The sequence below is a fragment of the Mustelus asterias genome, chromosome 27 (genome assembly GCF_964213995.1).
Source record: "Mustelus asterias chromosome 27, sMusAst1.hap1.1, whole genome shotgun sequence".
In the NCBI taxonomy this organism is placed as follows: Eukaryota; Metazoa; Chordata; class Chondrichthyes; order Carcharhiniformes; family Triakidae; genus Mustelus; species Mustelus asterias.
Window position 1 is genome coordinate 33234427 of NC_135827.1, and position 26202 is coordinate 33260628.

General features: G+C 47.1%; 2 protein-coding genes across 4 annotated transcripts in view; both read left to right on the top strand.

Annotated features, from left to right (window-relative positions):
* Positions 1–26202, top strand: part of c2cd2l (c2cd2 like) — a 663422-nt gene that overhangs the window by 136898 nt on the left and 500322 nt on the right. Inside the window, exons 11-14 of one of the 2 annotated variants that reach the window (XR_013495585.1) lie at positions 1938–2030; positions 2134–2270; positions 5391–5676; positions 6181–8135. Coding sequence is in view for 1 of the 2 variants with exons in the window: in XM_078198971.1 (XP_078055097.1) it covers positions 1938–2030; positions 2134–2270; positions 5391–5676; positions 6181–6410 (746 nt within the window). In the remaining variant the exon portion in view is untranslated. Of the gene's footprint in view, positions 1–1937; positions 2031–2133; positions 2271–5390; positions 5677–6180; positions 11072–26202 lie in introns of those variants that run through there. The other variant, XM_078198971.1, reaches the window with a different exon arrangement.
* LOC144479911 (histone H2A-like) lies at positions 21459–25082 on the top strand. Of its 2 annotated transcripts, none has more exons than XM_078198957.1 (2): positions 21459–22623; positions 22869–25082. In XM_078198957.1, the coding sequence occupies exon 1, from the start codon at positions 21469–21471 to the stop codon at positions 21919–21921; it is 453 nt and encodes a 150-aa protein (XP_078055083.1). In that variant the 5' UTR covers positions 21459–21468; the 3' UTR covers positions 21922–22623; positions 22869–25082. The 2 variants fall into 2 exon arrangements, with proteins under 2 accessions (XP_078055083.1, XP_078055082.1); XM_078198956.1 differs by having other exon boundaries at positions 21459–22565; positions 22673–25082.

A 26202-nucleotide genomic window follows, 5' to 3' on the forward strand; every position in this document is an offset into this window, starting at 1 on the left:
TCCTTGCTCTCACCTCCTGCAAATTGTGTCTATTGCCATAGCCGATTCAGGTAGAGTTTTGCTTCCACATAAAAGACACGTGAGAAAATTATTGTGCAGATAGTTCCGATGAGAATGCAAGACACACTAGGAGCAGCCAACGGCCATTAAATCTAACACATTTGTCCATTTTTAGTCAAACAATCCCAATATTCTTACCAAGTACCTCAACCTCTTCTCCAGAAGCTCTCCTCTGTCAAGAATGTTTCTTGATAATGGTGGGGGACACATTACCTCGGGCTTCCTGCATGTGATTGCAATTTGCAACTCGTGTAGCTGTTGGGAAGGACAAGGTTAGAATCGGCTAGGAAACATCCCGAGGGCGATTCGCCGCCGCCCCCCCCCCTCCCCCCCCTCCCCCCCTCCCCCCTACCCCCCCTTCCCCCCTCCCCCCCCTTCCCCCCTCCCCCCCCTTCCCCCCCTCTCCCCCCCTCCCCCCCTCCCCTCCCCCCCCACCCCCGACAACTCACTCCAGAGTCAAACACTGGACAACTGAGGCTCAGATAGTCCAGCATAGATGTGGTGGGCTGAATGGCCTCCTTCCATGCTGTGAATTTCTATAATTTTAGGGAATTCAACAGAAACAGTTTTACCCAAAGAGTGGTTAAAATAGGGACCCTGCTACCACCAGGAATAATTCAGCTGATTAACATAGATGGATTTAAAGGGAAACTCGATACATACTTGAAAGAAGAAGGAAAAGAAGGTTATTGTCGATGAGATGAGATGAAGTGGAGATGGAAGGAGGCTCATGTGGAGGATAAATACTAGCATGGATCAAGTAGGTGTTAGGGATCAGATCAGAAACTCCAAAGTATATTGTGAAATTAGACTAGATCCCAACTATTTGTGATTTTGGAATTAGTGTGAGGATTAGATGTTTCACTTCAGGTGTGATTCTATTGATCCACTGGGAAGCTTTTATTAAAACAAAACTTTATTTAACAAAACAGTTTAACTATAACAAAAATAATTAGCATAACTTTTACCGATTGAAATACTTAAAACATGTCAAGATATAGAATCACAGAATACTTCAGTGCAGAAGAGGCCCTTCAGCCCATCGAGTCTGCACCAGTGCATGAAAGGCCCTGACCTGTCCACTTAATCCCACTTGCTAGTACAATTCTTAACTGCTAGTTTATCTCTATTAGTTCCAATTTAAGCAATATTCCTCCTGGACTTAAACTCCTCTTCAGAATCAGTTGGCAGAAACACACATAGGCTCACGTGGGTTGCCAGTCCTCAGCCTTTTAACACCTCTGGAGAGATGTCTGTTTTCTAGCAGGTCCCAGACATCAATCTTGAGAGAGAGAGAGAAGAGCTGATGCTCCTTGCAAAATCCAAACAGAAACTGCCTGCTTTTTCCCTCTGTAGCTCCGCCCATTCATATGACTCCCTCTCATCAATCAACCTAATTGAACCCTACTCAGAAACCCCAGGCAACAACCCACAAAATAGCAAAACTGCGTTAATTCAGTTTTTTTTCACAGTAACTTCATTGCATTGTTAATGTAAGCCTTGTGACAAATAAATAAAAACCCAATCACAAGGATCGATTATGCTTCTGCATTCTCAGCAGGTGGGCTGCCTGCAGCAGACAAATTGGCACCGTAATCAGAGCTGAAGTTTAAAACAGTCCCTTCACAAGAAACATGACACAAATACTTTTCTTAAAGGCACAGTATCATCACATAGGTGAAATGGCCTGTTTCAGGGCTGCATAATCAGTGTAATTCTACGTAAAGCAGTTCGTCCCATCTTTCCAACTGGGTGTCATCAGCATTCACTGTGCCCATGGCAGTCGCCAACAACTGGAGCTCAAACTCAGCTGCGGCAATAATATTCGGAGCCTCCTGAATACCATACCAATACCCAATTCTGTCCTCTACCCGCAGATTCTCCGACACGGTCACCCTCCAAGGTGGAAGTAACAGACAAGAGGTCCATCAAGACCGATGACAGTCCTGTAAATCTGTCTCCGAACAACGGTAGGTCCACATATTCTTTGGGAGAGTGCTGTGCTTGTTTGATGCTGGGGGTGAGGGTATGTGTGCCTCATGCTGCTAATTATGTTTGTCTGTGTGTGAGCAGTAGTGGATAATCACCTCGCCAATGGTTTGGACCCGGTGGTGCAGACAGCAATCCGGCAGCTAACTGAATCCGCCAACAAGCCCAGCAAAAAGACACCAACCAAACGCAGCACGCTGATTATATCCGGCGTTTCCAAGGTAATCTACAAAATTTATGAGAGGCGTAGACAGGGTGGATAGTCAGAGGCTTTTTCCCGGGGTGAAGTGTCAATTACAAGGGGGCACAGGTTCAAGGTGAGAAGGGGAATGTTTAAGGGAAATGTGTGGGGGAAGTTTTTCATGCAGAGAGTGGTGGGTGCCCGGAACGCGCTGCCAGAGGAGGTGGTGGAAGCAGGCACATTAGCAACATTTAAGAGGCATCTGGATGGGTGCATGAATAGGGAAGGAAATAGAGAGATACAGACCGAATAAGGGCAGAAGATTTTTTTTTACTTTAGTTAGGACATCATGATGCCAGGTTTGCAAGGATATGGAGTTGCTGGCGTTGGACTGGGGGTAAGCACAGTAAGTAGTCTCACAACACCAGGTTAAAGTCCAACAGGTTTATTTGGTAGCACGAGCTTTCGGTGCGCCGCTCCTTCATCACTTGATGAAGGGACAGTGCTCCGAAAGCTTGTGCTGCCAAATAAACCTGTTGGACTTTAACCTGGTGTTGTGAGACTACTTACCAGGTTTACCAAGCTTTACCAGGCTGATTCCGGGGATGGCGGGACTGATATATGAGGAAAGATTGACTAAGTTAGGATTGTTTTCGCTGGAGTTCAGAAAAATGAGGGGGGGATCTCATAGAGACTTATAAAATTCTAACAGGACTAGACAGGGTAGATGCAGGGAGGATGTTTCAGATGGTGGGGGAGTCCAGAACCAGGGGTCACAGTCTGAGGAGTCAGGGTGGACCATTTAGGACGGAGATGAGGAGACATTTCTTCACCCTAAGAGTGGTGAGCCTGTGGAATTCATTACCACAGGAAGTAGTTGATGCCAAAACATTAAATGTATTCAAGAGGCGGCTGGATAGAGCACTTGGGGCAAATGGGATCAGAGATTATGGGAAAAAAAGCAGGATTAGTTGGACAATCAGCCATGATCGTGATGAATGGCGGAGCAGGCTCGAAGGGCCAAATGGCCTCCTCCTGCTCCTATCTTCTATGTTTCTATGATCAGCACAGACTTGGATGGCTGAAGGGCCTGTTCCTGTGCTGTACTGTTCTTTGTTTTTGTTGTAATCCTCTGCCTTCCCCTCCCCGGTGCCAGGAACGCTCACTCTGCTGCTGACTGGGCTTGTTTTGCAAACGCTGCTCCTGTACCAGCCAGTCGGTGGGTCAGGGAGCAATAATTCAATCGGAGTCTTAGGCAGAAGTGATGAGCTGTGAAATTTTAACTGATCACCATAAATTGCAGAATGTGACTGAATTAGTGCCGGAATCTGACTGATCAATATATATTTCTGATGATATGTTGCTCGCAAGTCTCGTTTCTCATGACATCTCTGAGGATGTAATGTTTCATAAAAGGGAAGGAGAGTGCACCATGTGGGCGAGGGTCATTTTAAGGCTAAAAGATGCACCGTGTTCTGCATTTTTGAAATGATTGATTGGGTCAATGAGAGTTTAAGTTGTAGCTGAGATCCTGGCTTTGTTTGATTGATGGGACAAGCAAGAATTCTAGGCACTGTGGCAACCCTGTGTAGTTGAAGGGGGTAAACTTGCAGGGCAATGGGACAAGGGCAGTATCTCATGGGTGGCACAGTGGTTAGCACTGTTGCTTCACAGCACCAGGGACCCGGGTTCAATTCTGGCCTCAGGTCACTGTCTGTCTGGAGTTTGCACATTCTCCCCGTGTCTGCATGGGTTTCCTCCGGGTGCTCCGGTTTCCTCCCATAGTCCAAAGATGTGCGGGTTAGGTTGACTGGCCATGCTCAATTGCCCCTTAGTGTCAGGGGGATTAGAAGGATAAATACATGGGGTTGTGGGGTTAGGGCCTGGGTGGGATTGTTGTCGGTGCAGACTCGATGGGCCAAATGGCCTCCTTCTGCACTGTAGGGATTCTATAATTTTATGAATGGAACTAATTGGAAGGGTGGAATTTTCCGGCCATTCTTGCCCTGCCGTTGCTGCAAGCGAGCACGGGGAATTTGGTGCTCAGCCAAACCTCCGTTCACTACAGCGGGGCCGGAGAGACACGCTGGCGTGAAGAGCTGGAAGATTCCAGCCGATAGGTCTCTCAAAGAGCTGGCATGGGCTGATGCATTGAATGGCCTTGTTTGGGCTGTGCCTTTCTATGACATATTGATGGAGAGAGAAAGAGCTGATACCCTTTGATAGAGAGCGAGGAGTCAGATGCAGAAAGTGTAAATGGTCCTAATTGTAACATTCTTGTGGCACAACTCCCATTTAATACTATCAAATATCAAACTTGTGGCTCTAAGCAAAGATGGTGTAAGAATTTAAACTTTCTGCCAGCAGTTGTCAACTTGGGATCATTCAATTCTTTTAACTGATTGATCACCTTCCGATATCGTGGAAGGAAGCCTCTCGTGTTTGCTCGGGTCTCCAAATGAGCAATGCCCCTAATGCTGTCCCCGCCCGGAACCCCATAACCCGACACATTCTTCCTTCCGGATATGAATCCAATTCCCTTTTCAATACCTCGATTGAACCCGTCTCCTTCAAACACTGAGGTGGCACAGTGGTTAGCACTGCTGCCTCACAGCGCCGGGGACCCAGGTTCGATTCCCGGCTTGGGTCACTGTCTGTGCGGAGTCTGTACATTCGCCCCGTGTCTGCTTGGGTTTCCTCCGGGCGCTCCGGTTTCCTCCCACAGTCTGAAAGACGTGCTGGTTAGGTGCATTGGCCGTGCTAAATTCTCCCTCAGTATACCCGAACAGGTGCCGGAGTGTGGCGACTAGGGGATTTTTCACAGTAACTTCATTGCAGTGTTAACGTAAGCCTACTTGTGACACTAATAAATAAACTAAAAAAAAACTAAACTCTCAAGCAGTGCTTTGTAGATCCCAGCTGCTCAGAGTTCTCTTCATGTCTCCATTGCCTGAAGGCAGTGCAAGTGAGGGCTGAGGGAAGACAATACTTTGGAGTCAATCCAGTGAGGAAAATGATCCAGTTGTTGTTGGGGAACTCCTATGGATTTGGTGTTGCTACCCAGCCTGACTCTAAATGCCCAGTGTCCTCTGCCTTATCAGTTGGCCTTTCCTGTGTCTGCCAAGTACCCGCTAACCTCCTGTCTTGCCCTGTGACCTAGGCCCCCATCGACCAGGAGGAATTGGCGCTCTCGGTGGGCTACGCTGCTTCTATGGATGCCTCCCTGCAGAGTGAGGCAGGGCTGGCCACTTTGCCTCACTGCAGTGCTCAAAGTGCGCTGGACTCTCCCAAATCCGCCGACTCCCAAAGCCAGTGGCAGATGGTCAACCAGGACTTGGATGAAGCCGCCGTGTCGGATATTTCCGAGCGGCCGTCAGTGGACGATGTCGAATCGGAAACCGGATCGACGGGAGCGCTCGAAACAAGAAGCTTAAAGGATCATAAAGGTTAGAGGAAATTGGTTTCAGCTGTTGTGTTGTGTCCCTCCCTCACCTCTTTCAAGGTAGACACCATGCACTGTGTGATATAACTAGCAGATCTTCTATACACTGTTTAATATTTAGGAAATAGGAGCAGGGGTAGGCCATTCAGCCCCTCAAGCCTGCTGCCCCATTCAACCAGATTATGACTGATCATCCAACTCAATGTCATTTTCCTGCACGATCCCCATATCTTTGAAATGTCCTTGTCTAAGCTACGCCGGTCCTCGTCTAAGCTCCGCCGGTCCTTGTCTAAGCTACGCCGGTCCTCGTCTAAGCTCTGCCGGTCCTTGTCTAAGCTACGCCGGTCCTTGTCTAAGCTACGCCGGTCCTTGTCTAAGCTCTGCCGGTCCTTGTCTATGATACGCCGGCCCTCGCCTATGCTACGCCAATCCTTGTCAATGCTACCCCAGGATGTTCTTGACTGTATTGTGCTGACTTTAGTTTCCTCTTCCCTTTCTTTCCCCACAGTTGGCTTTCTCCGCAGTGGCACAAAGCTCTTGTTCAGGAGGAAAAACAAGCAGAAGGAGCCGGGTTTTAGCCACTCGCACGACGACCTCTCCAACGTGAGCGACAGCCCCGCCTCCGCGCGGAAGAAATCGGGCAGCTTCTCGCGGAAGTTGATCAAGCGCTTCTCTTTCAAGTCCAAGACCAAGTCGAAGGCCAGCGCCAACGGCAGCACAGCAGCAACCGGGAACTGACTGCGCTGGACCTCCCAGGGAGGGTTGTTGGATAAAAGACCTGGAGGCTGGACTACCTGGGGTAGAGCGACAGGCGACGGAGCACTTGGGACCCTGTTGGGAAATTTGGTTTTTTTGCAGTAATTTATATCCTTCCCAACACCTTTTTCTGTGAAATGAAAGGAGCGCTGCCACCTTCCATCAATCATTGTTTGTCAGAGCCACCGTGCAGTAATGTTCCTCCTGAATTACATCACCCCCACGGAGGAAACCTGAAGCTTTTAACACACTGAAGCTGAAGACCTTGAGTCAGGACCTGAGACCAAATGCTTCTGTTTGGTGACACTCCTTTTTAAGTGTAAATTCTCTATACCCTCCTCACCTCTCTTCCCCCTCCAATCTTATTTATTGAGAATCTATAACAGCGCCAGGTTCGGCAGCTGTACACAAGTGTTTTACAGGAGATCCTGTTTCATTGTTTTAACTGGGACGAATGAATTCAGTTATTTCATTGATTGCTATCTACTCTTTAAGTGTTTGCCAATGCACTATATCGTATTGTTCTTTTGGAAAGTAAATGAGAAGGCAGTTGTAAACTCCTCCACTACTTAAAAAAAAGAAACCACCTTGACTCAATGTTGCCGCACTGCTTGTTGTCCCTGAACAGAACCAAATGGACGGAGAAATGAGTGATTTTTGCAGGACAGCGGGCACTCCCTGTGGGGAGAGGGGGGATAATGTCAGCGAGTTGGATATTTTGCCTTTAAGGTGCACCTAGTCTCCTTCCGATTCCCGGGTCTCAATGGCTCAGATCCTCTCCATTTTCCTAAATGTACGTGTAACAGATTTAAGCTGGAATATTGCACCCAATTCTGGACACCACACTTGAGGAACTCTGTCAAGTCCTTAGCGAGGGGGCAGCGGAGGATTGCTGAACAGGGCACCCACCACCAGTGAGTGGACTTTCATTTTGGGAGAGGCGAAGCAAGCTGGGCTTTCTCTCCTTGGAGCAGAGAAGGTTAAAGGGAAATTTTAATCGAGGTGTTCAAAATTATATGAAGGGTTTTGGGGAGGCTAATCAAATTATTTCCAGTTGTAGAAAGAGGTGATAACCAGAAGACATATTTAAGTTAATCGACAAAAAAATCAGAGGCAAATGAGATTTATTTATTTTTATATGCGGCAATTTGTAATGAGCTGGAATGCACTATCCAAATGGGAGGCAAGCAGATTTCATGGTAATTTTCAGAAGGGAGTTGGATAAGTTGGATGACCTTGTAGAGGTTTATAGCATCATAAAGACATAGGGAAGATGAATAATCTTTTCCCCAGGGTAGGGGAGTCCTAAACTAGAGGGCATAGTTTTAAGGTGAGAGAGGAAAAGTTTAAGAGGGACCTAAGGGGCAACTTTTTCACACAGAGGGTGGTGTGTGTATGGAATGAGCAGTCAGAGGAGGTGGTTGAGGCGGTTATAATTACAACGTTTAAGAGACATTTGGACAGGTACATGGATGGGAAAGGTTTAGAGGGATATGGGCCAAACGCAGACAAATGGGATTGGTTAAGTTTAGAAAACCTGGTCGACGTGTTGGGCCAAAGGGCCTGTTTCCATGCTGTATATCTCTATGACTCTAAGTACAGAAAGGGGGAATAGTGCAGAGAAAGAGCAGAAGGGAGTGAAATTGAATTTAGTTGCTCCTTCAAAGAGCTGGCAGAAGCATAAAAAAAAGAAAAGTTTATTTATTCGTCACATGTAGGCTTACATTAACACTGCAATGAAGTTACTGTGAAATCCCCCTAGTTGCCACACCCCGGCACCTGTTCGGGTCAATGTCCCTAACCAGCACGACTTTCAGACTGTGGGAGGAAACCGGAGCACCCGGAGGGAAACCCACGCAGACAGGGGAGAACGTGCAGACTCCGCACAGACAGTGACCCAAGCCAGGAATCGAACCCGGGTCCCTGGCGCTGTGAGGCAGCAGTGCTAACCACTGTGCCACCGAGAATGACCTTCTTTGCTGTATCGTTCCCATGATTCTATGCATGCTCCTTCGGGTCAAAGAAATCCAGAACACCCAATTTATCCCTTAAACTAAACCACTTTAAAGCATCGTCAGAAAATGTTGGAAAACACGCAGCAGGTCAGGCAGCATCTGTGGAGAGAGGAACAGAGTTTCAGCTGAATTACCTTTCATCAGCACTCAAAAGGACGAAAGGTCCTTTCTCGAAACGTCAACTCCTTTCCTCTCTCTTCTCATGACTTGATGGGTGTTCCAATCATTTTCTGTTTCTATTATTTCAGATTTCCAGCATCCGCAGTATCTTGCCTTTTATCGAATCGCCATCCACAGGATGGAGACTCGAGTAATGGGCTAGAGTTTGACGCGAAAGCTAAGTTAACCACAATCAAGGGAGCACCGAGATGAAATGTACCTGGTGTGCCCATAACCACTGCCACGGCACAGTGTTTGGTGATTATGATCACAATGGCAACCTTCAGTGAATAAGTTATGAGGAATGTTGTCATACATGGTGTATGTAGATTTATGGGGATTTGGAGGGGTCTAACCAGGCATGCTAGGTACCACTGTCTGTAAATCAAAAACCTGCCTTGTGCCCAGATCTTGCAGCATGCTCGTCCCTTGTGACTTAACCCAAGTAACTTACAGCACCATTTCAGTCCAGTACTTAGGGAGTGGAATTGTGGAAGATATAGTATCTAGTTTTTGTTTAAATTACTGCTTTATAGCGGTGGCACAGTGGCACTGCCTCACAGCGCCAGGGACCCAGGTTCAATTCCCGGCTTGGGTCACTGTCTGTGCAGTGTTTGCACATTCTCCCCGTGTCTGCATGGGTTTCCTCCGAGTGCTCCGGTTTCCTCACACAGTCCGAAAGATGTGCTGGTTAGGTGATTAGCCATTCTAAATTCTCCCTCAGTGTACCTGAACAGGTGCCGGAGTGTGGCGACAAGGGGATTTTCTCAGTAACTTCATTGTAGTGTTAATGTCAGCCTACGTGTGATTAAGAAATAAATAAACTTATCAATACTATCACTATTTTATGCTTCAGGTAATATTTAGATTTGTCCACAGAATTGTGGTTCGGTGTTCAAACATCAAGCTGTAATCTAGAAATGACTTGGTCCCAGAATGGAGAGGTTCATAGAATCCCTACAGTTTTAAGGTTTATTTATTAGTGTCACAAGTAGGCCTGCATTAACACTGCAATGAAGCTATTGTGAAAATCCCACGGTGCAGAAATTAACCATTCAGCAATGATTTGTACCAACACTCGGAAAGAGCATCCCACCCAGGCCCTCCCTTCCGCCCCATCCCCATAACCCCATGGCCAATCCATCCAACCCGCACATCTTTGGATTATGGGAGGAAACTGGAGCACCCGGAGAAAACCCACGCAGACATGGGGAGAACGTGCAAACTCCACGCAGACAGTGACCCAAGCCGGGGATCGAACCCGGGGTCTCTGGCGCTGGAAGGCAGCAGTGCCACCGTGCCCGCCCGGGTATTTAGGGTACAGTGTTTCTTGTTCACTGGCTTCAGAGAGATTTCCTGTGTAGAGAGAGAAGGTGAATTGAGAGTCAAGGTTCTGAAAGTTTTGCCTGTATAATGATGTGAAGGTGGACAATGGAACTGTCCTCTTAGCCATGGGCCCCAATATGTCACTGACGCCTTGGGAGATGGTTATACAAAAACTGTTAACAGGATTTACGAACTGGATCCTCACCTACAGATGCTTTTCTAGCTTTTGTTTTCCAGATACACATTGAGGCATCTCAATTACTATTGTAATGAGGGTGGAGCCCTGGTTCAAAAAGATGTTTGTAGATGGTTCTTTGTGAGATATGAGTGTAAAAAGTTTATTGTACATAGTAAATTTTAATCTAGTGTCTGGGAGAGGATGGTGAAGGGGGACACCCGGGAATGGTTATATTTATGATGTGAAATTGTTTTAGCCTCCACAGACAATTACTTCACAGCCGCAGGTGACACTCTGCAAATCATTGACGGCCATTTTGTTTTTAGTCTGTGTTGACCCTCGGAATGAACGGGATGGAATCGGTGCTGGGAATGTGATCAGAGCTCTGGTTCTGAGGTTTGTTTGATCAGAAACCCTCGTAAACTCACCAGCCGCATGTCTGCAGGGAAGCAAGGGTCAGATAAAAAGACTCGAGGTCATCTGTTTGCCTTTTCAAACATGACTGAACATTGTGCTCGACATCTGAACTACCGAGACGGTGGAAGTGGAGAACTGCGATGAGTTTGAAAGGTCACACAGTAGCTGCTATTGATTTTCCGAGCAGTTACCTGCTGCTATGAAAGGGATCGTCTAATCCTAATAGAAATACTCTACTTGAAGAGAGAACACATTGCAAATGGAGTGTAGACATTTTCCCATAGAGAGTTACGTGCTGCACTGTCCTGAATGCTACTTTAAACCCAGACTCCAAAGAGAGCACACGCATCTTCAGTCACCTTGGAAATAAAAATTGATTTTAAAAAAATGTACCGCTGGATGTTTAATTGAGAATCGGATCATTTTTCTGAATGTTTATATTTACAGTTGAGACCATCAGATGAGGGAACGAGAGTAAGGCATTCAGGCTTTTTTCTTTTATTTGTTCATGGAATGTGGGTGTCGCTGGCCGGGTCAGCATTTATTGCCCATCCCTGGGGGCATTTAAGAGTCAACCATGTTGCTGTGGGTCTGGAACCACATGTAGGCCAGACCAGGTAAGGACAGCAGATCTCCTTCCCTAAAGGACGTTGGTGAACCAGGTGGGTTTTTACGACAGTTGACAATGGTTTGGTGGTCGTCATTAGATCCTTAATTCCAGATATTTACTGATTTCACCATCTGCCGCGGTGGGATTCGAACCCGGTTGCCCAGAGCATTACCCTGGGCCTCTGGGTTACGAGTTCAGTGACAATTCCACTATGCCACTGCCTCAGCCCTTCAGTACGATCTTGGCTGATTGAGGACATTCAGCACATTATGAATCTGGCATATCTCACAGGTCCCTCCTTAGCTGTAAGGATGGATCTGTCGTTTAGACTGCTGTACCTGTCTGTCCTGTGGGTCAACACAGTAAGAAGTTTAACAACACCAGGTTAAAGTCCAACAGAACTTGTCCTGTGGGTCACCAGGTAGATTGGGTTGGAGTGCAACTTGTCTCTGAGCCCCAGTGTGTAGGTGCAGTGTGCTCACTCCCCTCCTGCCCTCGCGAACCTGCTGAGGCACCAGGACTGACATTTTGCTGGAAATTCTGTTTATTTTTTACACACATCATTCTCCCGAGAAATGTTCCGTGTCACAGGGGCCTTGACCTGACTGCTGGTGATATCAGCACGAGATAGGGGTCAATATTGTCATTGAGTAAAACCGATAATAGCGAATCAACAGCCTGCCTTTTACACTTAATCAATGTGACTACACAGATATATCAGATATAAAACAAATAATGGTCAATAAAAAGTTGTATCAAGTTAGACCATATCTGGAGCACTGTGTACAGTTCTGGTCCCCATTGTTATAAATAACATATAGAGAAACTAGAGAGGCTTCAAAGAAAGTTGACAAGGATGATACTAGGAATGTCGGGATATATCCATCAAGATAGGATACCAGGAATGTCGGGATATGTCCATTAGGATAGGATACCAGGAATGTCGGGATATATCCATTGGGATAGGATACCAGGAATGTTGTGGTATTCCCAGTGCAATTGGATACCAGGAATGTTGGGGTATTCCAAGCGGGATAGGATACCAGGAATGTGGGGATATTCCCAGTGGGATAGGATACCAGGAATGTGGGGATATATCCATTGGGATAGAATACCAGGAATGTTGTACGCCCAGCAGGATAGGAAACCATTTGTGGGAATATTTCTAGCAGGATATGATACCAGGAGGATAGGATACCAGGAACGTTGTGGTATTCCCAGTGCGAAAGGATACCAGGAATGTGGGGGTTTTCCAAGCGGGATAGGATACCAGGAATGAGGGGATATTCCCAATGGGATAGGATACCAGGAAGTGAATATTATCGTGCACTTAAGGGGAGACTAAGTGAATGAGAGAGGAAGGAAATAAGAGTTTTATGTTGATAGCTTTAGATGAAGGAAGCCTGAGGAGGCTTGAGAGGAACAGAAACACTGGCATGGTCTGGCAAGCCTGCCTCATATCCTCAGTAATACAATCCAATATAATGTGCAAATTAGGTGTTAATTTATAACCACCCAGTAACGAAAGTTAAAATGACTCATAAAGTGTGATGATCCGCTGTCTCTGTTAATTTATCCATTCTGAACAAATGGGCTAGTGCTGGAATTAAAAATCACACAAGGTGCATTATCACATGAGCGTTAATTCACTGTGAGAAAAACCCGGATAACATTATTAATTCTGCCACCAGTAACAGCAGTAAGAGATTCCACACAACACCAGCCAACTTCCCTTTAAAGATCCCAACAGACGGTGTGGAAAAGTGTTTGGACAGCAGAGTTAATTAATCCTTGGTTTTGATATGCAATTCACATGTTGTCCTCTATTTTTCTTTCAATGCCTTTCCAGTCCATTTCTTGGTGGTTCTTTGTGACCATGGCACTTCATTACTCATTCCCCACTGGGAGTGACGTAACCGGTGCAGTTGCTGTCTTGTTCGTGGAGCCCAAGACTATGGTGTGCATTTTGAGTGAATCTCATAGGGCTTTGGTCCAAAACATTGGGTTGTAATGTGTGGACAACCTACAGTGAGGCCTGACTAGGATAGAAGCTCACCTGGGCCTCCTGACTCAAAATGTTGGCTCTAATCTCTCTCCACAGATGCTGTCACGGTGGCCAGAATCATAGAATCCCTAAAATACAGCAGGAGGCCATTCAGCCCATCGAGTCTGTACCAACCACAATCCCACCCCTATCCTTGGGCAATTCACATGCCCCTATCCCCTTAATCCCATGTATTTACACTGCTAAGCCCCCTGACACACTAGGGTCCATTCAGCATGGCCAATCCACCTCACCCGCACATCTTTGGACTGTGGGAGGCAACCGGAGGAAACCCACGCAGACACAGGGAGAAAATGCAAACTCCACACAGTCACCCGAGGCCTGAATTGAACCTGGGTTCCTGGCACTGTGAGGCAGCAGTGCTAATCACTGTGCCAACGTGCCACCCTAATCACTGCTGCCTCACTACGCCAGGGACCCGGGTTCGATTCCTGGCTTGGACTTCCTGTGTGGAGTCTGCCCGTTCTCCCCGTGTCTGCGTGGGTTTCCTCAGGGTTCTTCAGTTTCCTCCCACAGTCCCGAAAGACATGCTGGTTAGGTGCATTGGCCATGCTAAATTCTCCCTCAGTGTACCCGAACAGGTGCCTGAGTGTGGCAACTAGGGAGATTTTCACAGTAATTTCATTGTAGTGTTGATGTAAACCTACTTGTGACAATAATAAATCAACTTTAAACCTGCTGAACTTTTCCAGCATTTTCTGTTTTTGTTTCAGATTCCAGCATCCGCAGTATTTTGCCTTTTTCTTTGGTTAGACGCTCACTTAGTCTCAGAGGAATTTTTGTGTTGGTGACAGTACAGGATTTGAAGGAATCTTATGTTCCTACACAACACATAGGCACCAGTCTGTAGATGTGTCACCTTCTATAGCACAGTTGTATTTTAAGCCTCTAAATTGGATACCTTACAACAAGCCTATCGGGAGAGGTTTATGTGTGTTGGCCTGTGCATCAGCAAAACACGAAGGGACATCCTGGAGTTGATCACTGATATCGAAAAACATCTTTTGTTACATCTGAATTTTATTGGTCTTAAACAAAATAGGTTCTGTGGCCACATCAGATACAATCTGTTTTAATTGTTCCCTGTCTGGGTGGGGTGTGGGGGTTGGTGGGGGGGGGGGGGGGGGGGTGGAGAGGGGGGGTGGGGTGGAAGGGGGGGTGGTGTTCGCATGTCCATGTGTGTGTGAATCTGTGTCCAAGCCTCATTACAATTTGGTTAGCACTGCTGCATTACAGCACCAGGGACCTGGGTTCCATTGTGGAGTTTGCAAATTCTCCCTGTGTCTGTGTGGGTTTCCTCCGGCACTCCGGTTTCCTCCCACAATCCAAAGATGTGCAGATTAGGTGGATCAGCCATGGTAAATGCGCAGGGTTATTGAGTGGGACAGTAGATAAGATGCTTTTTCGAAGAGTCAGTGCCGACTTGATGGGCCGAATGGCCTCTTTCTGCACTGTAAGGATTCTATGATTCATTTTTCGGTAGATTTTGAGGCGGAGAGAATTCTCTTTTTTAGTCATCACTTCCCCCTGATATCGCTGTAGACATAACACCTGAGAGCAAGAGACAGCCTCCTCCCAGAATCCTATCATTGCCACTCCGAGCAGGTCACAAGGAGTTATCCAACACAATGCTGAACTGAGGTGCCCCCTTCAATAGTTTCCTAGCACGTCTGGAGAGGTCCCTGGGACTGGCTCGACATCGGGAGAACTTTCAGTTGCTGACCGTGCACTGTATCGGGAGTAGACCATTATGTGTTTTTAGTGCCAGGCCAATTAATGACCAGGTGGTGCACTTACCATTCAGTGAAACATTGCAGGCTTGCTCCTGAGATGGAGGGTTAATAGGATGCTCTCTGTCAATGCTACAATTGTAATCCCACCACCTGACAGGAGCTGCTGAGGTAGGAGCAAGATAAAGGTGCCCCCTGAACACTGTTTAAAGAATATAAAGATAGAAAGAGGCTGGCCTCATGGAGGGAACATTGTGAGGCTGCCTCCCCTCAATGGCTATCCTTTGGCTACCACAGCAGACCTGCCTGCCAGCTCAGGACAGCTTCCTTCATAGGCCCCTTAATTATCTTTATTGGCTACCTGCTACTTGCGGCATGGGTAGCCATGAAACTAGATGACCATCCCTAATTGTCATTGAACTGAGTGGATTGCTAGGCCATTTCAGGGAGCAGTTAAGAGTTAACCACATTGCTGTGGGTTTGGAGTCACATAGGCCAGGCAAGAATGGCAGATTTCCTTCCCTAAAGGACATTAGTAAATCAGATGTGTTTTTACAATCGATGATAGTTTAATGCCCCCCTCCCCTCCCCTTCCCAGCCTTTTTGAAAATGTTTCAGGATTGGAACTGTCCTGCTATTCCAGGTGGTAAGCACAGACCCCAGTCCAACGCCGGCATCTCCACATCATTCCAGGTGGTGGCATGGATTTCCGGAGCTGCCCCCGTCTGGCTTCCAAATCTTCCCCCGGTACTTGTTCAGTCTTCTTTGCATTAGTGCAAACATTTAATTGGATACAAATGATTCCAAGGTCATGTTGTGTGACCTCCATCTCGTTGGAGCTCTAGAATCAGATTGTAGTTTGTAAGAAGCATCAGTGTGCACTGGACACCACGACCAGTGGAGTAGTCGGTTCCAAAAGAGGTTCAAAGATTGCATTTGCATCTGATAAATGAAGTTCCTTCACCAGTAACCTCCTGACCTTTCTCCCAATTCCAACCATTCTTGGGCATCAAAGTCACTCTGCTCAGGCACTGCCTGAAACTTCACCTTCCAGCCAACTCCACAAGCACTCGCTCAGACCCGTATGTGAATTTCAAAGATGAAGGAATGATTGGATCTCAGTTTTTAAATATCAAAGGGACAGATAGGATAGATAGACACATTTCTGCCAGTTGAGAGTCTAGGACTATGGCTCATAGTCAACAAATTAGAGCCAGAGCTTTTGGGAGTGAAATTAGGAAACATTGCATTACACGAAAGCTGGTCAAAGTTTGGAAAACTCTTCAATAAATAGCAAATTGTTAATTTTAATTCAGAGATTGATAGATTTTTTGTTAATCAAAAGTATTAAGGGGCAAATCAGCCCTGTTCTCATTTGGTGGAAAATGCTCACTGTTTGCATGTTGTTACAATGCATCCTTCATTCTTCGTACGCTCCATAGAGTCATAGAATCCCTAGAGTGCAGAAGGAAGCCATTCGGCCCATTGAATCTGCACTGACTCTCCAACAGAGCACCTTACCCAGGCCCACCCCTCCACCCTATCCCCGTAACCCCACATATTTATGTCGCTAATTCCCCTAACCTACACATCTTTGGACACTAAGGGGCAATTTAGCATAGCCAATCCTCCTAACCCGCACATCTTTGGACTGTGGGGGGAAATTGGAGCACCCGGAGGAAACCCACGCAGACATGAGGAGAACATGCAAATTCCACACAGTCACCCAAGGCCGGAGTTGAACCCAGATCCCTCATGCTGTGAGGAAGCAGTGCTAACCACTGTGTCACCGTATGCCAAAGATTGTTTATCTGTACCTCCCTAAAATTAAGTCCATGGATGTCTTTTATTTTATTCTTTCATGGGATGTAGGCATCACTGGCAAGGCCAGCACTCGTTTCCCATCCCTAACTGCCCTTGAACTGAATAGCATATTCGGTCATTTCAGAGGGCAGTTCGGAGTCAACCACATTGGCTGTGGGTCTAGAGTCACATGTAGACCAGACCAGGTAAGGACGGCAGATTTCCTTCCCTAAAAGACATTAGTGAACCAGATGGGTTTCTCCAACAATTGATGATAGTTTTACCGTCACCATTACATAGACTAATTTACATTCCAGATTTATTAATTGAACTTGTTCAATTACCGGCTTGGGTAACTGTTTGTGCGGAGTTTGTACATTCTACCCGTGTCTACGTGGGTTTCCTCCGGGTGCTCCGGTTTCCTCCCACAGTCCAAAAGACGTGCTGGTTAGGTGCATTGACCATGCTAAATTCTCCCTCAGTGTACCTGAACAGGTGCCGGAGTGTGGCGACTGAGGGGTTTTCACGGTAACTTCATTGCAGTATTGATGTAAGTCTACTTGTGACTAATAAATAAATAAACACCATGATGGGATTTGAAAAAATCCCATGATGGAATTTGAAATAAATAAATCCCATGATGGGATTTGAACCCACGTCCCCAGAGCATTGGCCTGAACCAATTATTAATCCAGTGACATTACCACTCCGCCACCATCTCGCACTAATATGGTACTACCAGTGGATAGCATCATCCCTGCCTCTGAGCCTGGGCTCAAGTCACATTCCAGGAACTTGATGGCCAAGGGATGTGCTTTACAAACAAGTTGGGTATCAATTGTAAATCCTTCCACTGTGAGTGGGAGAGATTCCTGGTCAGCCATGAGATGGAAAGAAAATTGAAGCCTCCATCATAACTATACAGAGCGTCGGACATTCATAGCTTGCCACAGCAACTCTGACTCCTTGGTGGGGAGCACCGGACAGCTGCCGTGGATCAGATCGGTGCCAATGGCATGGGGTTTGATTCCCTGCAGGGAGGATTTGGGAGTTGCCTCCTTACCCTTTCCCCTGGTGGAGATCAGAGCATTGTGGGTCAGACCTGCACAAAAACTGCATTGGAACCAGAAGCTGGAAGAAGAATGGGGAGGGATGACATCCTCTCACAATTAATAAAAATATAAACTTCATCTATTAGTCACAAATAGGCTTACATTAACACTGCAATGAAGTTACTGTGAAAATCCCTTAGTCGCCACACTCTGTTCAGGTACACTGAGGGAGAATTTAGCACAGCCAATGCACCTGACCAGCACGTCTTTCAGACTGTGGGAAGAAATGGGAACACCCGGAGGGAAACTCACGCAGACACGGAGAGAACGTGCAGACTCCGTACAGACAATGACCCAAGCCAGGAATCGAACCCGGGTTCCTGGTGCTGTGAGGCAGCAGTGCGAACCACTGTGCCACCCTCTATCTTACAAATATCTAACAAACATGGCTTGCACAGAAGTGACAAATAGCTTGGGAGTTTGTGACATGACTCGCAAATGGCCATGTAATTTTTTTGACTAGTGGGGGGGGATTTGCGTTGAAAATGTTTTATTATTTTTCTTCGAGTGGGTGACACAGTTATGACATCATGCAAATCTGTGTAAATTGAACAGAGTTGCCTTTTTAAGGTGATGAATAATGATGGGCGGGGCGGCACGGATGCACAGTGGTTAGCACTGCTCCCTAACAGTGCCAAGGACCCGGGTTTAATTCCGGCCTTGTGTGACTGTCTCTGCGGAGTTTGCACATCCTGTGTCTGCGTGAGTTTCCTCCGGGTGCTTTGGTTTCCTCCCACAATCCAAAGATGTGCAGGTTAGATTAATTGGCTGTGCTAAATTGCCTTAATGTCCCATGATGTGTAGATTAGGGGGATTAGAGGGGTAAATACTGGGATAGGGTCTAGTTAAGTTGCTCTGTTGGAGATGCGCTGCAAACTCGGTGGGTTGAATGGCCTACTTCTGCACTGTAGGGACTCTATGAATAAGATCCAAACAACATTTACTTCTTAAAGGTGCCTTTCTGCAGCAGTAATAAAATTAAAATATTCAAAACATATCTAGTGTGATTCATTTCCTATGGGTGTTTTTTCTCTCTACAGCTAGAACTCCTGTGCAGCTTTAACCAGTTAGTTGTGTTTTGATGTTGTCGCTCATATAATTGTTGTGTGGTTTTAACTGCACATCTGCCAGCCACCCACATCCTACCATCTGCAAACTTGAGCTGATCTGAAACTCTGCCACTTGCTTCCTAACTCGCACCAAGTCCCATTCACCCATCAGCCCTGCTCGCTCTGACCGACATTCGCTTGCGGTTCAGCAATGCCTCGATTTTAAAATTCTGATCCCTTGTTTTCAAATCTGTCCCTGTATCTCTGATCTATGATGTGGAGATGCCGGCGTTGGACTGGGGTAAACACAGTAAGAAGTTTAACAACACCAGGTTAAAGTCCAACAGGTTTATTTGGTAGCAAAAGCAAAATTTGTGGCTTTTGCTACCAAATAAACCTGTTGGACTTTAACCTGGTGTTGTTAAACTTCTTTCTCTGATCTATCCCAGCGTACAACCTTTTGAGCATCCCTGCTTTTAATTGCTCTGGTGGCCATGGCTCCATAGAATAGATAGAACGCCTACAGCGCAGAAGGAGGTCATTAGGCCCATCGAGTCTGCACCGACTCTCTGACTGGGTATCTTACCCATGCCCTCTCCCCTGCCCTATCTCCACACATTTACCATGGCAAATCCATCTAACCTACACGTCTTTAGACACCAAGTAGCAATTTAGCATGGCCAATCCACCTAACCTGCACATCATTGGAACATAAGAACTTCAGAAATAGGAGCAGGAGTAGGCCATCTAGCCCCTCGAGCCTGCCCCGTGAGAGTGTGGGAGGAAACCGGAGCACCCAGAGGAAACCCACGCAGACACGGGGAGAATGTGCAAGCTCCACACAGACAGTGACCCGAGGCCGGAATTGAACCCGGGTCCCTAGCACTGTGAGGCAGCAGTGGTTGCCACTGTGCCATCCTTCAGTTGCCTGGACCCTAAACTCTAGGGACGGAACTTTCCCGTCCCATCCACTACAGGAATCATAGCGGGCGGGACAGAACCATGCAACGGTCCGTTGACCTCGGGCGGGGATTTCCGGTCTGGGGGCGAGGGCGGCTGGAAAATCCCACCTGGGGAATTCCCTCCCAATCTGGTCCACCTCCTTTAAAACTGTTGTTTAAAATTGACCTCTTCAACCCAAGCTTTTAGACCCAGTGTCTCCTTGTGTGGTTAAATGCCATTTTGTTATTTGAAAAAAAATTTGTAAGGCTCCTGGTTGGAGGTTTGAGGTTCATGGCGCCATATCAATGCACATTGTTATTAAACAATGACAGGCGCTCTGAAATGAACAAGTTACAGAAATAGACAGCAGGCCTTTCCACCACCGCTGTTTATATCCTATCTGATGCAATTACAGCTTCTCTTAGCCCTCCTTATAAAGGCTGCTCCCTCTGCTTGTAATAAGAAATCAAACATTTGAATATACTGCTGGATATGAAGTTGCTATTGGTGTCACAGCTCAAACAAGTGATGGAGTCGCCCCTGGGCATTTATTAAAAATGAAATGTTTGTCCCAAGACTCAGGATGAGATTTGCCAGGATGAAATTTTAAACCAAAACTTGCTACAATTAGAAGTTGTATCTTTCTATCTCTCCTGCATCTTTCTTTATATCTGGCGGATATTTTCTTCCGTTTATAAAAAGGCAATTACTATTTTCAGTTAATGTTCTGATGAGACACACAAAATTTAATTTTAAAATAAAAGGGACAAGTTTCTACATTTTATTTCCCGCTTTAATCAACGCGCGCCTTTTTCCATTCAGAAAATTTGAAGAGGGGGACGGGCAGCGGGAACGTCTGCCATTGGTCAGCGGCTGTCTGAAGCATCCAATCACAGGGGAGCGCGCCGTGCTCGGTTCTGATAGATGTGGGGATGAACCAATCGGAGAGGAGGCGGAGACGGGGGACGGGCGAATGGGGATGGGGCGCGATGAGGGGGCGGGGTCCATAAGGAGGAGGCGGGCGCCCGTTTTGGTTGACGTCGAGTGGAGCCAATCGAGGAGGAGACAGGAGTGGAGACGGACCAATGGAAGAGGAGGTGAACGTGTAAGAGGCGGGTTGTGGGCTTTGATTGACGTGGCATTGATCCAATCAGAGGCAAGGCGCGAGTGGCGATGAGCCAATAGGGGAAGAAGGCGGGATTATAGGCGGGCTGTGGGTTCTGATTGACGCGGCATTGATTCAATCAGAGGCAAGGGGCGAGTGGGGATGAGCCAAGAGGAGTAGAGGGCGGGATAGTGGGCTGGCTGTGGGCCTTGATTGACTCGGCGGCAGACCAATCAGAAGCACCGGCGGGAGTGCGAATGGGCCAATGGGGAGAGGAGGGGGAATGTAGGGGGCCGGCTAGGCTTTGAGTGACGTAGCTGTAGACCAATAGGGAGGAGGGCGGGTGTGTAAATAAACCAATGGGAGAGGAGGCGGGCGTAGGGGCGGGCTTGGCTGTGATTGACGCGGGAATAATCCAATGGGGGTGAAGGCGGGAATGGACAGGGGCCAATGGGAAAGAGTCGCGCTGAGGGGGGCGGGGTATATAAAGCGGAGGCGGGCGGGAGGCCGCCATTTTGAAGGAGTGAAGATGTCCGGCAGGGGGAAGAGCAGCAGCGGCGGCAAAGCCCGCGCCAAGGCCAAGACGCGGTCGTCGCGGGCCGGCCTGCAGTTCCCGGTCGGCCGGGTGCACCGCCTGCTCCGCAAGGGCAACTACGCCGACCGGGTGGGGGCCGGCGCGCCCGTCTACCTGGCGGCCGTGCTGGAGTACCTGACGGCCGAGATCCTGGAGCTGGCCGGCAACGCGGCGCGCGACAACAAGAAGTCCCGCATCATCCCCCGCCACCTGCAGCTGGCCATCCGCAACGACGAGGAGCTCAACAAGCTGCTGGGCGGCGTGACCATCGCCCAGGGCGGCGTCCTGCCCAACATCCAGGCCGTGCTGCTGCCCAAGAAGTCCGGCTCGGGCCCGGCCGCCGGCACCGGGGGAGGAGGCGGCAAGAGCGGCGGCAAGAAGAGCTCGCAGCAGTCGCAGGAGTTCTAGATGTTCCCTCCCCTCCCCCCCACCTCCCCCTCCCTCTCCAAACAGTAAGAAAATCATGAGATGGACATTGAGACTTTGAACAAATCACCCCCCCCCTTTCCTTCCTGGCCCTTCTCAGGGCTCCCCCCACATGGACACAGGGGACCCCTCTCCACATTCCCCTCTTTGTTGTCAAGCAAGCCCTCCCATCCCCTCTGTCTTGTCGTTTTATCCTTTTTTTAAAAAGGACATTTTCATTGCATTGCTTTTTTTTGGGGGGGGGGGGGGTTTCTTTATCCATTGTGTGGGTTTAGATCACTGATAGAGCCCCCCCAATGTTCTGGAGATGCCGGCGTTGGACTGGGGTAAAACACTTAAGAGTTTTAACAACACCACCAGGTTAAAGTCCAACAGGTTTATTTGGTAGCAAATGCCATTGGCTTTCGGAGCCCTGCTCCTTTGTCAGATATCCGCTCCATCTGACGGAAGGAGCAGGGTTCCGAAAGCTTAATGGCATTTGCTACCAAATAAACCTGTTGTTAAAACTCTTACAGAGCCCACCAAAACCAGGCAAGAAACCCTATGGATGGCACAGTGATTAGCATTGTTGCCCTATGGTCAATATCTTGTGTGGGTTATGTTGCTGATAGATCCCACCAAACCAGGCAAGAAGCCCTATGGGTGGCACAGTAACTACCACTGTTGCCTCAGGGGGTGGGGTTGGTCTATCTGTTGTGCAGGTTAGGTTGCTGATAGACCCCACCAAAGCCAGGCAAGAAGCCCTATGATTGGCATAGTAGTTAGCATTGCTGCCCTGTGGTCAATACCTTGTGGCCCCCATCAAAACCAGGCTAGAAGCCTCAGGGGGTCTTTATCAATTGTGTGGTTTAGATCACTGATAGAGCCCACCAAAGCCAGACAAGAAACCCTATGGATGACAGTGATTAGCATTGTTGCCCTGTGGTCAGTATCTTGTGTGGGTTATGTCACTGATAGATCCCACCAAACCAGGCAAGAAGCCCTATGGGTGGCACAGTGGCTACCACTGTTTCCTTGGGGGGGGGGGGGGGGGTGCTCTGTATCTGTTGTGTGGGTTAGGTTGCTGATAGACCCCACCATAGCCAGGCAAGAAGCCCTGTGGGTTAGCACTGATGCCTCAGGGGGTTCTGTATCAGTAAGGTTATTGACCCGCCCCCGAAACCAGGCAAGACGCCCTTGAGGGAACAGCTACCTAAGCTGGTTTTGGAAGGAGTCAATGGAAAGTGTTCCTTGGGTTACTCCAGGGATAGTATTTCTGATCTTTACTTCCTAGATTAAGGTCATGGGTCACAGGCTCAGCCTCTACTGAGTTGCCTGCAATGTGAAAAGTGCCCTCTTTAGCCTGTGCCCTAGGGTGGCACAGTGGTTGGCACTGCTGTCTCTCAGTGCTAGGGACCTGGGCTTCGGTCACTGTCTGTGGAGTCTGCGCTCACTTCCTGCGTCTGTGTGGGTTTCCTCCCACTGTTCAAAAGATGTGCTGGTTAGGTGCATTGGCCATGCTAAATTCTCCCTGTGTACCCAAACAGGTGCTGGAGTGTGGCAGCTAGGGGATTTTCATAGCAACATCGTTGCTGTAAGCACACTTGTCACTAGTCCAATAAATGAAATGAACAAGTCCAAACCTTATAGCAGCTCCAAATCAAGAAACATATCTCAGCTATGAGGTTTTTGCCATTTTCCATTGGGTTCCTTGTCTGATTTTTCAGTTGCTGGTTTATAAGGGGTCATCAGTTGTGTGGGTTAACTACAAAGGTTGGTCCCTTTCTTGGGTTTCTTGCCTTTCTTTTGGGGATGACTTGTCTATCAGTTTAGCCTGCTGCAAAATTTGTTTTTATTTTCCTAGGTTTCTTCCTTTTGTGGAGTGGGTCACTTTTTTTTCTTTTTTTTTATACCCCAGGAAGTGGGTGAGAAACCTTCAGACATTTAGCAGAAAAAGATGAAACTTCATAGCTGACCCAAATGAGGAAATCTGCTACAAAGTTTGATCTTATTTTCTTAAACCCTGAAAAGGAAGCAAGAAGCCCTAAGGAAATTAAGAGGAAAAAAAAAGAAGCTTGTAGCGGACCCATCCCACTCAACTGAAAGATCAGACGAAGAACCCAATGAATGACCAGATAGGTTTGTTGGTTTGGGTCTGCTGTGAAGTTTGGTCTTTTTTGGGCTTGTCTGATTTTTTTTTCTTTGGGGGAGTGATCGATTAGTAATGTGGATTGGGCATGCCATGAGGTTTGGCCTTTTTTATTTTCATAGGTTTCTTGTCTGATTTTCTTTTGGGGTTGGGATGCTTATCAGTTATAATGGTTGGTTGGGTCTGCCATGAGACTGGTCTTATTTTTTGGGCTTCTTGCCTTATTTTTTTTGGGGGGGGGGGGATGTGGTTATCAGTTGTGTGGGTTGGGTCTGCTACAAAGTTTGGTCGTTTTTTTTATATTAAGTTTACTTTTGCAATGGGAGGGTTGTGTTGTTCCTGCTTGTCTTTTCGCTGCAGACTTTCTGACGTTCACCTGGAGTGGAGTTAGTTTCCTTTGCCTTTTGGGTTTCAAAGGGAAAATTTAAAATTGTCTGGCTCAAGTTCAGTCGTGTTGTTGCCGTCTTCACAAGTTCATCGAAGCAGTTCTTCAGATTGTTCAAGATGCGATTCAAAGAACTTGTAACAAAATGTACTGTCCTGATAATTGTAGCCTGAAGTTCAGCAGTAAATGGGTTGCGTAACCTCAACTGTAACTGTTCTTTAAATAACTTTTTTTCTCTGACAAATGTGGTGCTACCTCAAGTATCCAGCTACACGTTACATTTGAGGTTTCCTATATAATGTCAAGATTAATGTGCTCTGTTGGTTTACCCTTGAGCAAGGATTTAGATTTCCAACCATGTATTACATTTATTCAAGACGCGGGGGCAAGAGTTGTTTTGAAAACCATGTAAGCTGCCTTTTTAAGTGAGTGTATGCAGCTGGCATTTTGTAGACTTCGGCAAGTGAATTGTACAACGATATTTTGGAAACCTGTTTGAACTGACTTTAGATACAACAGTAGCATTCCATGTACATAAGTGAAATGACTTTTCTGGTCTGCTGTTGGCCTTGACTTGGCTGGGTGAGAAGATTTTAGTCAATTCAGAATAAAGATTACCTATTTACTTTTTGGAATTGAATCTGTATTCTTGTTTTGTTACAGTTACCCTTGCATGACAGAGTGTACTTCGCAGTAGACCCCATGTTGCACCCAACCATTCGCCTCAAAGTACAGTTCTCGTAGGACTCCCATGTTCCAGTGTGAAATTACCTTGCCTGATCATTTGGGATCCAGTGCATTGACCTTCAGGAAAGGAAATTCAGTGTCAACAATAATGATTGACTGCTCAGCCAGTGGTAATTTCCTTTCTCCCAAAGAGTCTTGAGTATAAACAAAATTCTTGAACTTGGGTCAGGTAGCATCTCCCAGAGAGTGGGTCAGTTACTGTTTCAGGTTGCTGACTTTTCAGAATAGAAATTTATCAAGATGAAGCTACTCCCCATCGATGCTGCCTTGCGTGCTGTTTCAAGCATCGGCAGTATTTGTTAGGCATTGCCACTCTGCGCCCAACATTAGTTTTTCTTGTACCATCGCCTAATGGCAGCAGAACTTTTCTTGTCAACCTTCTTTGCTCAGGTAATTATACCATCTTTTTCTTCCCCCGCATTACTAAATTGTTTTGGCACAAATTTGTATCAACCTTTCCATCCGGAGATTTTTCTTACAATTGTAAAACAATCAGCTTTGTAGGAGTTAACTCTTCTCTTTGTTGGAACTGGACAGTGTAATATGCAGTAGCAGGATGGGGATTTTGCACCTTGGAGCTAAAAGGACTTTTTATTCATTGGTGGGACATGGGCATCACTGGCTGGCCAGCATTTATTGCCCATCCCTAGTTGCCCTTTGAAACGGTGGTGACCTGCCTTGAATCGCTGCAGTCCATGTTCTGTGTGTTGACCCACAATGCTGTTGGGGAGGGAATTCCAGGATTTTGACCCAGTGACTGAAGGAACAGCGATTATATTTCCAAGTCAGGATGGTGAGTGGCTTGGAGGGGAACTTGCATTTAGAAGGATGTATTTATAATGAGGAAGAGAAACATGCCACTGAGGTGACTGATGCTTATCCATCACTATATTTAATAGGGCATCTTGGGAATAGAATAGAAACCCTACAGTGCAGAAGGAGGCCATTCGGCCCATCGAGTCTGCACCGACCACAATCCCACCCAGGCCCTACCCCCACATAT

Coding starts and splice junctions, on each gene's coding strand:
- LOC144479911 (XM_078198957.1), top strand. CDS start 21,469: ATGTCCGGCAGGGGGAAGAGCAGCAGCGGCGGCAAAGCCCGCGCCAAG.